Source organism: Prionailurus viverrinus, chromosome B3 (assembly GCF_022837055.1).
Source record: "Prionailurus viverrinus isolate Anna chromosome B3, UM_Priviv_1.0, whole genome shotgun sequence".
NCBI lineage: Eukaryota > Metazoa > Chordata > Mammalia > Carnivora > Felidae > Prionailurus > Prionailurus viverrinus.
Window position 1 is genome coordinate 131469871 of NC_062566.1, and position 14918 is coordinate 131484788.

At 55.1% G+C, this 14918-nt stretch overlaps 1 protein-coding gene across 2 annotated transcripts in view; it reads left to right on the forward strand.

The window, feature by feature from the left end:
* Positions 1–7458, forward strand: part of RIN3 (Ras and Rab interactor 3) — a 124134-nt gene extending 116676 nt beyond the window's left edge. For both annotated transcript variants that reach the window (XM_047862362.1, XM_047862361.1), the window contains exons 9-10: positions 3380–3543; positions 6283–7458. In XM_047862362.1, the coding sequence (XP_047718318.1) occupies positions 3380–3543; positions 6283–6603 (485 nt within the window). In that variant the 3' untranslated portion in view covers positions 6604–7458. The remainder of the gene's footprint in view (positions 1–3379; positions 3544–6282) is intronic.
* The last annotated feature ends 7460 nt before the right edge of the window (positions 7459–14918 follow it).

The window sequence follows — 14918 nt, forward strand, 5'->3', positions numbered from 1 at the left end:
CCCTTCTCAGCCTGAATCTTTATGGCCAAAGGAGGCTCCAGGCCAGGCATAGCAGCTGAACAGGGAGAGGGCAGGGACGTCCTTGGCCCAGCTACCCTCTCTTAATGGGCCTGCGATCCCCACCACAATCCTGCCATGGCCTCCTAGGATCCTTCTTTCTATTCCTGAGGCTACCCGGGGTTTGGGTAGGAAAGCAAAGGTCCTTCAGGCGGGAATGCTGGTCTATTCTGGGCTATGTTAAGTGCTTTTGAGACAAGGCAAGTACCAGTAAATACATAAAGGTCTTAGTTTACAGTTTCTGACCCAAGGCTGCCTGAATACCCTGTACCCTGCCCTCTTTCAAACTGAAGTAGTCAATCTCTGGCTCCATGGGAAGATTTCTTTTTTTTTTTTTTTTTAGAACCTAGATCCTTTTTTTTTTAAGGTTTATTTTTTTATTTTTGAGAGAGAGAGAGCACAAACTGGGGAGAGACAGAGAGGGAGAGGGAGACACAGAATCTGAGGCAGGCTCCAGGCTCTGAGCTATCAGCACAGAGCCCAACACGGGGCTCGAACCCACGAACCCTGAGCTGAAGTCAGATGCTTACCCAGTGGAGCCACCCAGGCACCCCCACGTGGGAAGATTTCTAAGGAATCCTTGAGGTGTTTGCTGGAAGTAAAGAGGCGGGCAGGGCACACACAGCCTTGCCATGCACTGTATACGGCCCCTCCCAGCATCCCTTCCCGGCCCCCACCGACATTGGTGACAGAGCCTGCCCGTGGCAGCTCTGAGGCCCAGAGGGCCAGCTTTACATCATGCTGCATATACCAAGAGGCCTCCCTGTACCTCTCTCTGTTCCTACTCTGATAGTCAAGGTGGGAAGTCCCAGCACCCAGGACAGGCCCGGCCTCATAGGCGAGGCCTCCGGTAGTGAGATGATGTGGGTGTCTTCAGCTTGGGCCGGGGCGTCCACCCTTCAAGTCTGACAGCCAGCAGACCTTCATCTAGAAGTAACTGGGCCGAGGGGCAGAGGGACAGAGCGCGAGGGGGACAGCGTTCCTGCGTTTCCCCAGCTTTGCCGCCTGTCCTAACTGGCTGGTATGGCACACAGGGTGCTCCGTTCCCAAAGCCCCTGAGGCTCAGATACAAAGAAGAGCCTGCCTTACAGGGGAGTGGGTGCTCTGAGGAGCTCAGAGATGCCTGGGACGGGGCAGGCTCTCAGGGAGCCCCCACTCTAGAGAATGTCAGTTCCTCCATCTTAAGAGGAGAACTAATACCAGTGTAGTAAAAAGAGCGGTTTGCAGGCTGGATTTCGGCCCCCGTTCTGCCTCTGATTGGCTGGAGACCTTGGACAAGTCCCGTAACGTCTCCGGCTTGGGAAAGCACATGTGCTGGGCTAGATGTGGGGCTTTCACACTGTCTGGGTGCCCCAGCATCCTGCACTCAACCAGAGGCCTTGCGAGTCTGACTGCATTCTTTGAGACCCTCATGTTCTTTCAGCTGGTTCTGAGTGCTGCTAATTTGGTAAAAAGACCAGTGATTGGGTCCTGCTTTCGTTGAAGCAGGCTTATCAGGCATGAGAGATCAGGGACTTCCTATAAGAAGTAGAGAGCGCCTGAACATTGGGCTGATCGGATCCCAGCCTCCTTCTAGCCTCTCTCTCTGCAGCTCCCACAAATCTGGGCAAATACGGGCAGACGGGAGACCCTGGCAGCTGCTGTGCACCTGGCTGGAGCCAGCTCAAAATCCAAACCTCTTCTAGAAGCACCCCCATGGTCACCTTTGCCCACATCCCCTCTGCACTGATTGACAGCTGGTCATGCTGTGCAAATATCTTTTTTTATTATTATTAAAAAAATTTTTTTTAACATTTTTAACATTTAAACTTTTTTTTAATTTTAAAAAAATTTTAACATTTATTCATTTTTGAGAGACAGAGTGTGAGTGGGGGAGGGACAGAGAGAGAGGGAGACAGAATCTTAAGCAGGCTCTATGCTCTGAGCCGTCAGCACAGGGCTTGATCTCACGGACCATGAGATCATGACCTGAGGTGAAGCTGGACGCTTAATCAACTGAGCCACCAAGGTGCCCCTGTGCAAATATCTTTAAAGGGGTAGTGAGTTTTCTCCATCAAAGGACAACACTCTCCCCAAAGGAAACAACCAGCTCCCAAACTCCCGGTGGGAGGGGTTGCCTGCCACCTAGTGGTCCTGGCAGGCACTGCACGGCATGGCCCCAAGTCAAGGGGAAGTTGTCTGGGAGAGGGTGAGAAGCCTCTAGAGCATCTCCCTTAGGTCACCTAACTACCTGCATTACTCACATTCGATTAAGCCCTGCACTCGACAGTATTCATCTCATTTACTTTTTACAACATTCTGGGAAAAGTAAATGAGGAAACTGAGGCATAGAGAGGACAGTAATTCCCCCGAGATCACAGGGCTGGCTGCTGAAGGGCTCAGACCTGGACTGTGCTCTCTGACTCCAAACCTGAACGCTCCCAGTCAGTGCACTGTACTCAGCTCCTCCATTACTAGCCAGGGAGACATGATGACAGGTGGGGACAGTGCCTTGGAGGCATGCCAACTAGAGGAGATGGGCTCTCAGGGCAGCAAGGGCTGGGGCCCCAGGGAAGGGTGCCCGGCACAGTTGGCTTTAAGCTCAACTACAAAGGGATGCGCATGCGTGGTTTATTGGCTCTTCTCTGATACGTGATGCCAGCCCAAGTTCTGTGTTAGCCGTGACATTAGCTCACAACCTCCCCAGCCAGGGTGTGGACTTTTTCCATATTGGTGTGGAATTTGTAGACATGTGTTGGCAGCTCCATCCAATGCAACAGGCATGCTTGGGGCTGCAGGTGACTCACGGTGTAATAATAATGGTGTGAATCAGAGTAAGGGGCTGGTTCCTCTCTTCAATCAAGAAGTCCTGGGAGGGCCTCCTGGGTGGCTCTGTCGGTTGAGCTACAGACTTTAGCTCAGGTCATGATCTCGGTTCCTGAGTTCCAGCCCTGCATCCGATCGCCGCTGCCAGGGCAAAGCCCGCTTCCGGTCCTCTGCCTCTCTCTCTCTCTGCCCCTCCCCACTCACTCCCCCTCCGGCACGCGCGCTCTCGCTCTCGCGCTCTCTCTCTCTTTCTCTCTCTCAAAAATAAATAAACATTAAAAAGATAAATAAGTTCCGTCCGGAAGGGGAGCCAAAGACAGTCTTTGAGCAGAGCCTGACAGCTGGGACAGGGGGAACGCTGGACTTCAGGGAGCGTGTGCATTTGCAGGGGTGAGCGCAGGGCTGCAGCTCCGCAGGGGAGGGTGCTGCAGGTGCGCCCCAGGCGGCGGCGGTGGGCGGAGCTTGGAGAAGCAGGCGGAGGGGTCCCAGCTCAGCCTCCACACCCTGGTCTCCGCAGGTTCCTACTACCTGACCACCACGTACGGGGCCCTGGAGCACATCAAGAACTACGACAAGATCACGGTGACCCGGCAGCTGAGCATGGAGGTGCAGGACTCCATCCACCGCTGGGAGCGCCGGCGCACACTCAACAAGGCCCGGGCCTCGCGCTCCTCCGTGCAGGTGATGCGTGGGACTCAGGGTGGGTGGGGGCCGGAGGGACCGTCCCGCGGACGCCAATCCCGTGGCCCCCCAACCCAGGAGCCCGACATCGACGGGATACTTTAGAAAAGTCTCTCCAGGCAGCATCGGTGTTTTAGTTGAGCAGGCAAGACAGGATGGGAGGAATGAGACTTTTGTCCAACACTCCTTAGTGTCTTCAGTGTCCTAATGTCCTAGTGCCCAGCTGGGCCTGGAGATATGGACATAGTCTTGCCAGTCCCACTTTGGGGAGCCCACGGCCTGATCCACGGCCTTGCCCCTTTTGTTTCTGGACAAATGCTGCCACGGTGCCTCTGCGCCTAGCCTGCCCCTCCAATCCAGCCACCATCCCTCCCCACCTCTCTCTAGACACACTCAGTATTCAAGCCATGGACGGCGGGAATCCTGCCTCCTACACTCTCATCACCCCACACACTTCCATGCTGCGTCCAGTCAAGCTGCCCCCGATACCCTGAACATGCGGAGCTCCACTCCCTGGCACTCAGCCTCTGGCCCCACACTGCTGCCACAGCCTGTCCTCAGTTTTACTGAGAAGTCTTCTTTGAACGACCTCCCCACCCATCTCCCACTCCCTATGGCCCAGGTTTGATGCCCTCCTCTGTGTTTCTTGCTGCTACTTCCCCCATTATATCCCCATGGCATATATCACACCATGTTGTGACCATCTGTGTATGAAGCCATTGCCCTGGAAGGGAGGGCCCGTGACTCACATGTCTGAGGGGCCCCAAGCCCAGGGCCTGGGACAGATTGGGATAGGGGTGTGTGCAGAACGAAGACATTAAAACATCAGGCCAGGCAGCAATCCAGAGCTGTAAACACTCCACCGTCTCACTCCCTTGGCACCTGGAGCACACTAGACCTGAACCCCACCCCTGGCTTTCAAGATGGCCCCACTGTAACAGGTAGAGCCCAGTCCTGGGAGGCAAAAGCCTGGACGTCTGGACCCAGCTCTGTACTAGCTTGCTATGTGGCCAGGAGCAGTCCCTGCCCCTCTTTGGGACTCAGTGGATCAGATGAGCTCTGCCTCCCAAGTACGTGTTCTAGGCTGCCAAGATGATATCCCCCCACCACTTATCAATGGTGTCTTGATAATATTTACCAACTGGCTTCTGGGGAGAAAAAAGGCAGCTCTGATTTTAGCTTCTGTCAATTTCCATGGTGCAAATACTCCCATCATGGCCAATTTCAATCTACTAACTTGGGATTGCCGAACTTGGAATTGGAAAGAGATGTACGCAATTGGCTTTCTCAAGCTGGTTGTGAGCCAGCATAAGTTGGTACAGGAGCCCTCCAGCACATCACTGCTCCCCATCCCCTCCTGGAACACCCGTCTCTCCACCAACTCTGGCAACAGGGGCTCTGCTGGCCCATGTCTGACCATGGCATTGCTCACTTCTTGCTTCTACTTTGTAGGTTCCCAGTGCTAAACCAGGCAGAGCATCAGTGCCTCTCACTGGGGAGGTAAAGCTTAAGAGAGAGGCTTGGATGGGGGATGAGGAAGCCCCCCAGCACTATTTCCGGGGTCCAGGGAGGGCACCACCCCCTGCTTCCTCTCAGCGACTCGTCTGCACTCACCACCCTGTAACCATAGTTATCATCACTCTTAAGTCGCGGTCGCCTTGTTGGTCCTCATCATCTTCCCTATGGTCAGACAGCTGTACTGCGACCAGCCTTCCACAAGGGGGCAGCCCCTCACACACCGCTTCCTACCTGCCCTCAAAGTGCTGGGGGGAAAGGGGACTCTTCCAGGCGCTGAGCTAGTTTGTCTGCTTCCTCCCAGCCAAGGTTGTAAGGGACTGGTGTCATCCCAGTTTAGAGATGAGGAAATGGAGGCGCAGAGAGGTCAAGGTCACACAGTGCATGGGAGCAGATTCAAAGCCAGGCAGGAACTCAAGGGCCCATCCTTCCACCACCTGGTCCTCCCTCTGGGGCTCTTGGAAGGTGTAGATGCTCTTCAGGTTTGTGCGTGTGTTCCTATACCCAGCCGCACAGGCATCGCCTCACCCTTGCCCCCCTAGCTCGGGCGGTGCCCCTCTCCCTCCGTCCTAAACCCGCCTTCAGGCCCAGCTCCCCTACCCTTTCACTAAGCCCCCCTCCTGCCCCTGCAACGAGGAACCTCCACCCCCCAGGCTGAACTGTTTCCAGCCTTAAGGACTAAACTGTTTCGCCAGCCTTAGTAGCTCCAGCTGCACCGTGGGCTGCTGGTGCTGGGGTCTGCACATTCGATTTTATTTATGCCAGCCTCGGTGCCCCAGCGTCGGGCCTGGGGTGGGAATGCAGGGGGAGCCTCGGGAGGAATTGTTGAGGAAGTGGGTGACGGATGAGCCCGCGGACTGGCCACCAGGGGGCGTGCTCACTCCTCATTGCCGAGACCCGCCCGCCCGGCTGACTCCCCCAGAATGGTCAGCCCGTTGGGAGGCGAGGCTCAGAGAGAGAAGGACCTTGCCTTGCGGAGGTCACACGGCAGAGTCAGCCGCAGATGCTCCTACTTCCAATCCCCCGACTTCCAACCCGCCCCTGCAGTCCCCTCTCTGTGTAGAGAGGAGCCGGGGGTCCAGAGAGGGCATTGGACTTGTCCGAGGCCACTCAGCCCCTCGGCGCCTTGCAAGCTCCCAGCGTCGGGGTGGGGGTGAGACGGGATTGAGACGGGATGCCCCCCCCCCCCCGGTGACGCAAGACCCCTCCGTCTCCCTCCCGCAGGACTTCATCTGCGTGTCGTACCTGGAGCCCGAGCGGCAGTCGCGGACGCTGGCGTCGCGGACCGACACGCTGGCCGAAGCGCTGTGCGCTCAGTGCGCGGAGAAATTCGAGGTGCTGCAGCCCCAGGACTACCGGCTCTTCGTGCTGGTCGACGGACGCTGCTTCCAGCTGGCGGACGAGGCGCTGCCCCACCGCATCAAGGGCTACCTGCTGCGCAGCGAGCCCAAGCGCGACTTCCACTTCGTGTACCGACCCCTGGATGGCGGCGGGGGCGGCGGGGGCCCGCCCTGCCTCGTGGTGCGGGAGCCCAACTTCCTTTGAGGCCGGGGCTCCCCACCCCCCCCCCCCCCCCCGCCCCCGGCCCCTCCAGTGGCAGCGTTCAAAGCCTGGCTGGCGCGGAAGCGGGCAGACTGGGCTCCGGCTCGCTCACCAAGCCCCCAACACATGCATGCAGGAGCCCCCCATCTGAACACGCGCACACTCCCAACGTGGATGGGATGCCCACCTGGCACACTCATTTGCAACATACCGAGCATGCGTAGGCCAACACAGCAGAACAGCTGTGAAGATCCTGTGAGGAGCGCTCGAGGGGCCAAGTTCTTCGTTAGACACAAGGGGAGACTGAGGCTCAGAGAGAGAAGGGACTCTCCAGCCAGCTGCGGCAAACAGAGCCCAGGCCTGGCCCCCTGTTCACTCACAGCCCTTCAGGCCGGTCCTTCTGCTCCAGCCCCGGCCCGCCCAGTCCTGTCTTTTGTGGGAAGGGCTGACTTTCCCCAGGACTGTCCTTAGGAGGAGCGGCCTGGCCACAGCTGCCCACCGCGCCCCCAGGACGGAGCTGGACGTTTTGGCCCCTCCCAGCATCTCAGGAGCATTTCTCAGGTGTGCGTTGAGACGAGCCCCCCCATCCCTACACCCCCTACACCGGAGACTGCCCTCAGCTACCAGTGCCCGCCGTGGCCCTCCTGCCCCCCAGGTTCTGAGTCCCTCCGGAAGCAGCCAGACAAACACCAGATCCACCAAGTAAAGGCCGGCTCAGCGTCTACAAGGACAAGTTCAGCTTCGGCCACAGGAGAACACTGACGGAGCCCTTTCCCTGGTGGGCACGCCCCAGGGCTGTGGCAATGTGGCCAGAGACGCCGTGTGGGGAGAATTTAATAAAAGCCCCTTTAAAAATGGCATCTTTTTTCCTCAAGAGGCTTGAGCCCTGCTCAGCCGGCCAGACCGCCCCCCGCCCCATGAATGCCTAACTCCCTTCCCAGATGGGGTTCAGAAGACCTCCCCCTCCTTTCTCCCGAAGGCCCTGTCTTTTGACAGAATCTGCAGTGTGCTATCAACCATCCCATGGCTGTGGCCCCTGTCTGCCCCTCGGCCTGGTCATCTGTTGCCTGCCCCACCCCACCCTTGGTTCCCGTCATTCCCACCTCTGTATCATTTCAAAAATGATCTCACACCTTCCTGCTTCTGCTTCTTATCCCAGGAATACCATTTCCTGGAGTCACTGGTCAAACTCCTATTCATCCTTCAAAGCCCATCTCCTCTAGGAAGACTCCTCTGACCTCCTAGGCTGGCAAGAGAGTCCTTATACACGTTTGCACAGCCCCCCAGGCTCATCTCCTCACGAGAGATAGCAAACTGCTCTTGTCTGTTGATACTTCTGCTCTGTCCTCCGGATTCCAACCATTCACATCTTTGTCGTCCACGCTGATTAAAAATATGTATCTGTTGAGTGCCTGTTAACTGTCAGCACTCTTCTAGGCCTTGGGAAACAGAGAATAAAACAAAGTTCGAACGGAGCCCCAGCGTGAACGGCAATGAGCAGTGTGCCCAGGGAAGGATGGCTGGACTCGCCCGAATTAAACCCCTGGGCATCAGCCAGCTCGTTTAGCCAGTCAACAAACAGCTGTTGGGCTCTGGGCTCTGGCTCCAGGCCAGCCCGGTGTGAGATACAGGATTGCTTCAGGACGCTGCTGGCCGGGAGGACTTTCCAGGCTGGGGGTGAGCGTAGGTGGGCAAATGTACAGAAACCGAGGGTAGCCAGGCACCGTCCCAGGTTGCCCCTCCCTCTCCTCCTCCCCCCGCTACAGGATGCAGACACCGTCCCCTTCCTGGGGTTCCAGTCCCCACAGCCCTGAGCTGAGCTTGCGATGCGGCCTTGTACCCCCAGCTGTAAGGTAAGCGCCCACCGCCTCCGACGAGGCCCGAGGCAGTTGGGGAAAGTAGAGGGGGTCTTTTGGCCAAGGCGGGGCCTCAACATGGGGTGGGTTTGGGATTCAGAGGGTGGATTGGGTCCTAGCGCAGCCCTGGGGTCTTATGTCCAGCTCCCAGGAAGGGCAGAAGCAGCCAGAGAGTTGGGCTGACGGGGCCGCTGTAAGATCAGTGCGCGTGTGTGTGTGTGGGTGTGTGCAGGGCCCAGCATCCTCAGGCCAATGCCGGGATTCACCCAGGAGAGACCAGAAGGCAGGAGGGGTGGGGCTGCCCGGACTCCCTGTTGTCTAGATGTCTCTGCCCACAGGGAGGTGTGATCGGACAAGGACAGGGGTGCGGGCCTCATCCAGGGCGGCACACACGCTGAGCCCTCAGGGGAAGCCTGGCACTGGTTAGTGATTCCCCAGCATTCTTTTATTTAATCTGCAAACAGCCCCTGCAGGGAGGTATTTGCAAATGAGGACATCGAGGCTCGAAGAAGGGGGCATATGAGTCTGCTTGGGCTGCATAGCAAAATACCACAGACTGGGGGGCGTAAACAACACATTTGTTTTCTCGCAGTTCTGGGGGCCGTAAGTCTGAGACCGAGGGGTCAGCAGGATTGAGTTCTTGGCTCACAGATGGCTGCGTCTCGCCGTGTCCTCATGTGGCCTTTTTTCTCTTGCATGAGCCCCCCTCTGTCTCTTCCTCTAAGGACACCAGTCCTATTAGATTAGGGCCCCACCCTTCTGACCTAATTTACATTAATGCCCTCTTTTTGTATATATATATTTATATTTTAGGAGAGCACAAGCAGGGCGGGGCAGGGAGATGGGGACAGAGGATCCGAAGTGGGCTCTGTGCCGACAGGCTGACAGCAGTGAGTCCGATGCGGGGCTCGAACTCACAAACCATGAGATCAGGATCTGAGCCAAAGTTGGACGCTCAACCGACAGAGCCATCCAGGCGCCCCAACCTTACTCTCCTCCTTAAAGGCCCTGTGTCCAAATACAGTCACTTTCTGAGATACTCGGGGTTAGGGCTTCCACATAGGAACTTTGGGGGGACACAATTCAGCTGATAACAGGGTGTTGTACCCAAGCTTGTGCAGAGGTTTGAACTCAGGGCTGACCTCCCCCAAAATCTAAGGCTCTTCTTCCTGACCCACACAGCATCACAAGTGTCTTGTTGGTAGAAAACCAGTCATCAAACCTTGCCTGTTAGGTCCCAGCTCTGGGTGAACTTGCCTAGACAGCCAGCCATGGTGAGTGTCACAGGGTGGCCCCGAGCAAGCGGTCAGGAGTCCAGAGCTGTGCATCAGTGTGTGTGTGTGTGTGTGTGTGTGTGTGTCCAAGGGTGACAGGGACAAAGAATGTGACAGGGGCTCATCTGTCTCCTCCCTGGCATGTGTCCCCTCTCCCCTTGGCAGGCTGGCTCCCTCTTCTGCTTTCACTGGCCTTCAGCCTGAGGCTGGAGCTGGGGCCAGCCTTGGAGAAAGCAGCTTTCTGCTTTCTGCAGAGACCCAGCTTTCTGCAGAGAGGCTGAGTCACGCCCGGGCCCTGCTACTCCAACTTCTCCCAGGCCTCCCAGTGACAGCTGGGTACAAAGTCCTGCCCATCGAGAAAAAATCTCAAACAGGCCCTGAAGATGCCTGGCCCGTGATGGCCTCACAACACCTTAAGGTGGCGTATCCGATTTGCCCAACTATGAGCTGGAGGGACGAGGGGCGGGCCTACAGGAGAGATGCGCAGAGAACAGAGGCCCTGAGAGGGAAGAGGGGCAGAGAGAGGGGGAGAGAGCCGTCTGGCTGCAGCAGACCCCCCCCCTCCCCCGGTCCCCAACTACAGACACACCCATCTTCCCACTTGGCAGGCCGAGGCTGTGTCCAGAAGTCTTGGCACACATTTGCAGACGCGATTGCTGTGTATGCCCTCAGTTGGCCTGGATTCCGGGACCGGAGCTGCCTCCTGCTGGGCAGTGTCATCTGGGAGGAAGTGGGCAGCAGCTGGGGCAGGAACCAGGCCCTTCCTTCGCAGGAAGGCTATATAGAGCTGGGCTCTGGGGACGAGAGTGCCAGCTCACAGGGGTGGCTTCCCCTCTTCCCCAGCCGTCACGCGATTTGCCGGGAAACATTCTTTTCTGAGGAAGGCTCTCCAGGAATCCTTTCAGCCCACGCAACCCTAAGCCAAAAGGAAACTCCAACATCTGTTTGCTTTCAAAGTCAGAAAAACCTGCTGAGCAGTAAGGGTGGGAAGAACCTCGGCAGCAGCCAGGAGACCTGGGCTCCAGCCCAGCTGGGAGCCCTCAGCAAGTCACGGAACATCTCCAGCTCCCTTTTTTTTTTTTTTTTTTTTAATGTTTATTTACTTTTGAGAGATAGAGACAGGGCACAAGCAGGGGAGGGGCAGAGAGAGAGGGAGACACAGAATCCAAAGCAGGCTCCAGGCTCCGAGCCGTCAGCACAGAGCCGGACACGGGGCTCGAACTCACGAACTGCGAGATCATGACCTGAGCTGAAGTCGGAGGCTTAACTGATTGAGCCACCCAGGCACCCTTCCCTGCTCTTAAAATGAGTGTTTATATCCCGATTTCCCAGGCTTGTTGCAGGGACCAAACTCCTACCGGGGGGGGGGGGGGGGGGGGGGGGACAAGTAAGGGAAGCCTCAGATCTTTTTGAAAAGGTAAATTGAGGGCTTGCATATATGGGCCTGGAGGTCATTCACGGCCAAGGTTGCACAGCTGAGGTGATTAAGTGTACTGAAATTCAATCTGGACTCCAAGACTGGCTACTCCTTGGAACAGCACCATGTCCACTCAGAAGAAGAGATGCCTTTTCCAAATCTATACGAAGGCACTCTATGGTCTATAGGGTAGAGGTGAGCTCAAATCTGGGGGTTGCTGAGCCATGCACCGATTTTCAGCTTAGTGTGACCAGTTTGATGACAGCAGTAAGCACAGAGGCAAAGAGGGCTCCCTGGAGACAGGGACATCTGAGCTGGGTCTTGAAGGATAAGGAGCTGGCCGAGGGCAGGAGGGACTAGAACTCCTGCACCACCACCAGGAGACAGTCCGTATGTCCCTTGCATTTCCACATGTCTAGTGACGGGTCATTGCCAGCTTTTATTCTAGTCATCTTTTTAAGAGTATTTGAATAGCCTTGAATTATATAGTTTCTCCCTCTGGGGAAGAAGGCAGTCTTTTTTTTTTTTTTTTTTTTTTTTTCCTGACCAGGAAAATGAAATACTCTCTCTCACCTTGGAAGACAGTGTCACCCTCCAGGGCAAGAGTTGCACAGGTTTGCTAGCAGCATTTTGAAAAGACCAGGGAGTTTTCCTAAGCTCAAGATTTCTCAGCCATGACCCAGACCCCGCTGTGTACACAGCATCCTCCTGGGCCCACCTCGGCCTCCGTACATACGGTGGGAAGGGAGGATGGAAGCAAATGTGAAGCTCATGCAACCTGAGTGTGGGGAGTAACATAAAGTCCTTTGTCTCTGCCCCAGGGGTCTCCTATCTTCTGCCAGCACCTATGAAACTGCAGCAAGTGACCTTGTTAGCTTGCAAGTGGGGTAAAATCTCAGACCTACAGTTCTTTTTCCTTTTAATGTATTTTATTTATTATTTTTTTTAATTTTTTTTTAACATTTTATTTATTTTTGAGACAGAGAGCATGAACGGGGGAGGGGCAGAGAGAGAGGGAGACACAGAATCGGAAGCAGGCTCCAGGCTCTGAGCCATCAGCCCAGAGCCCGATGCAGGGCTCAAACTCACGGACCACGAGATCGTGACCTGAGCTGAAGTCGGACGCTTAACCGACTGAGCCACCCAGGCGCCCCTGTATTTTATTTATTGAGAGCGAGAGAGAATGTGAGCAGGGCAGGGGCAGAGAGAGAGGGGGATAGAGGATCTGAAGCAGGCTCTGTGCTAACACCAGAGAGCCTGATGTGGGGCTCGAACCTACCAACTGTGAGATCATGACCTGAGCTGAAGTCAGACTGAGGTGACCCAACCCAGACAGTTCTTGACAAAGATAAGAAAATTAAAAACCGGGGCGCCTGGGTGGCTCAGTCGGTTAAGCGACCGACTTCGGCTCAGGTCACGATCTCGCGGTCCGTGAGTTCGAGCCCCGCGTCAGGCTCTGGGCTGATGGCTCGGAGCCTGGAGCCTGTTTCCGATTCTGTGTCTCCCTCTCTCTCTCTGCCCCTCCCCCGTTCATGCTCTGTCTCTCTCTGTCCCAAAAATAAATAAACGTTGAAAAAAAAAAATTTAAAAAAAAAAAATTAAAAACCTCAGAAAAAAACGAGACTGAAGAATGCTGTATGTAGGGTAACCGGTCATTTCAAGGTGGCCTGAGGCCAGGGGAAGTGAGAGATGGAGCGGGGCCGAGCCCTGAGTAATCCTGGTTGGCATCACAAGGAGTGTGGGAAGTCTCCACTCTCCTGGAGCGGCATTGGAAGGGGGCCAGGCAGGAGGCAGGGGGTCTACAGAAGCCGGCCGCAGGAACCTAGGGCAGAGGTGAGGTCTGGACTGGGAGGGGGTTGGGGACGGGCAGGTTAAACCTGAGAAGCATTGAGGAGGCAGCGGCAGCAGGATGCGCTGGAGGGTGTGAGGGAGAGGAAGGGTCCTAGGTGGGCCTCTGGATTCCCGGCTTGCATGCAGTGGTGGAGGGATGTGCTCTCCACTGAGCTCGAGGGGCATGCAGGCTTGAGGGGGGACCCGACTGCCCCAGCTTCAACAGAGTACAGAGGATTGAAACCCATTAGATGTGTTTACATCCATGAGTTCAAAATATTTAGAAAGTTTACTGGGTCACCTTTTGAGGGGGAGAGGGAACCAATTCAAACACAAATACATAGCAGAGAAGTTATTGCAGCTAATAAAGGAGAAGAAAATGATAGAATTTTACCAGTTTGCAATCCTCTGATGAATTAATCGATACAGGCACTGAGCATCAACTACTATCAGAAAGGAGTAGGGGCGCTTGGGTGGCTCAGTCGGTTAAGTGTTCGACTCTTGGTTTCGGCTCAGGTCATGATCTCACAGTTTGTGGGTTCGAGCCCCGCATCGGGCTCCATGCTGGCAGTGAGGAGTCTGCTTGGGATTCTCTCTCCCTTTCTCTCTGCCCCTCCCCTGCTTGCTGTCTGTAAACTTAATTTTTTTTTAAAGGAACAAACCTCAGCCGGTGTGCCTCCTGAGCAAAGAGCACACCCTGCTTTCATCCTTTGCCAAAAGGAGCCAACCTGAGCATGCTTGAGCTGCTGATTTGTAGGGGACACGGAGGAGTGAGCCGGGAACATGCTTAACACCATAGCATGCAGTCATCAAAACCCAGGCTGAGAAACTCCACCACTCAATAGCCTGGGTTCCTCAACAGAAGCTGGAAAGAGATGGGGAGGAAATCTGTAGGTTAAAGGAGCTGAAAAGACATTTACCGTTTTTGTTAAGTGGGCAAGAGCGAACAGTGGGGATGCACATGCGTGAACGCCACAAAGAACACAGGAGAGTGGTCATGGGGGGGGGGGGGGACAATGCCGTGACCGGGATGGAACAGGAGGGGCTTCTGGATGGCTGGTGTGGTTTATGCGTCGACGTGGAGTGAGCCACAGCGCCCAGATATCTGGTCAGACGTGATTCTGGTTGTTTGTTGCCAAGGTGTTCTTTGGATGTAATGACCAGCAGGGAAATTGGTAAGACTTTGAGCAAAGGGGATCATCCTCTGTAATGTGGGTGGGTCCCATCCAATCAGTGGAAGGCCTGCCTGGAGCGAAGTCTGGAGCAAGAAGGAATCTGCCTGCAGACAGCTTTTGTACTTATGCTGCAACCCCCTCCCCCCCCCCCCTCCCCCCCCCGGGTCTCCAGTCTGCTATCGGTTCTGTTTCCGCAGACGACCTTGACTACTACAGCTGGTAAAGTTCAGTTTCTTTTTTTTTTTTCTTCAACATTTATTTATTTTTGGGACAGAGAGAGACAGAGCATGAATGGGGGAGGGGCAGAGAGAGAGGGAGACACAGAATTGGAAACAGGCTCCAGACTCTGAGCCATCAGCCCAGAGCCTGACGCGGGGCTCGAACTCACAGACCGCGAGATCGTGACCTGGCTGAAGTCGGACGCTTAACAGACTGCGCCACCCAGGCGCCCCTCAGTTTCTTGACTTTGGTGATAGTTACAAGGATGGTCACCTTATAATTCACTAAGCAACATATTTGTTTTGCATGGTCTCCTATATATTTTTATAATGAAAAGGTTAAAAAAAAAAGTCTAATTTGCATATAGGTATGTTAATAGAAAGGAAGGGGATTCTTGATGAATATCAAACTGCTCTTTGGGATTTATGGGGAGGAAAAGAGATGGCCACAATTTGCTCTGAATTTTTTTTGCGTTATATGACTCTTATGCCAGAACATGTCTCTACGTTTTGGCTATAATTACAAAAATAAATAAATAAATAAAAAA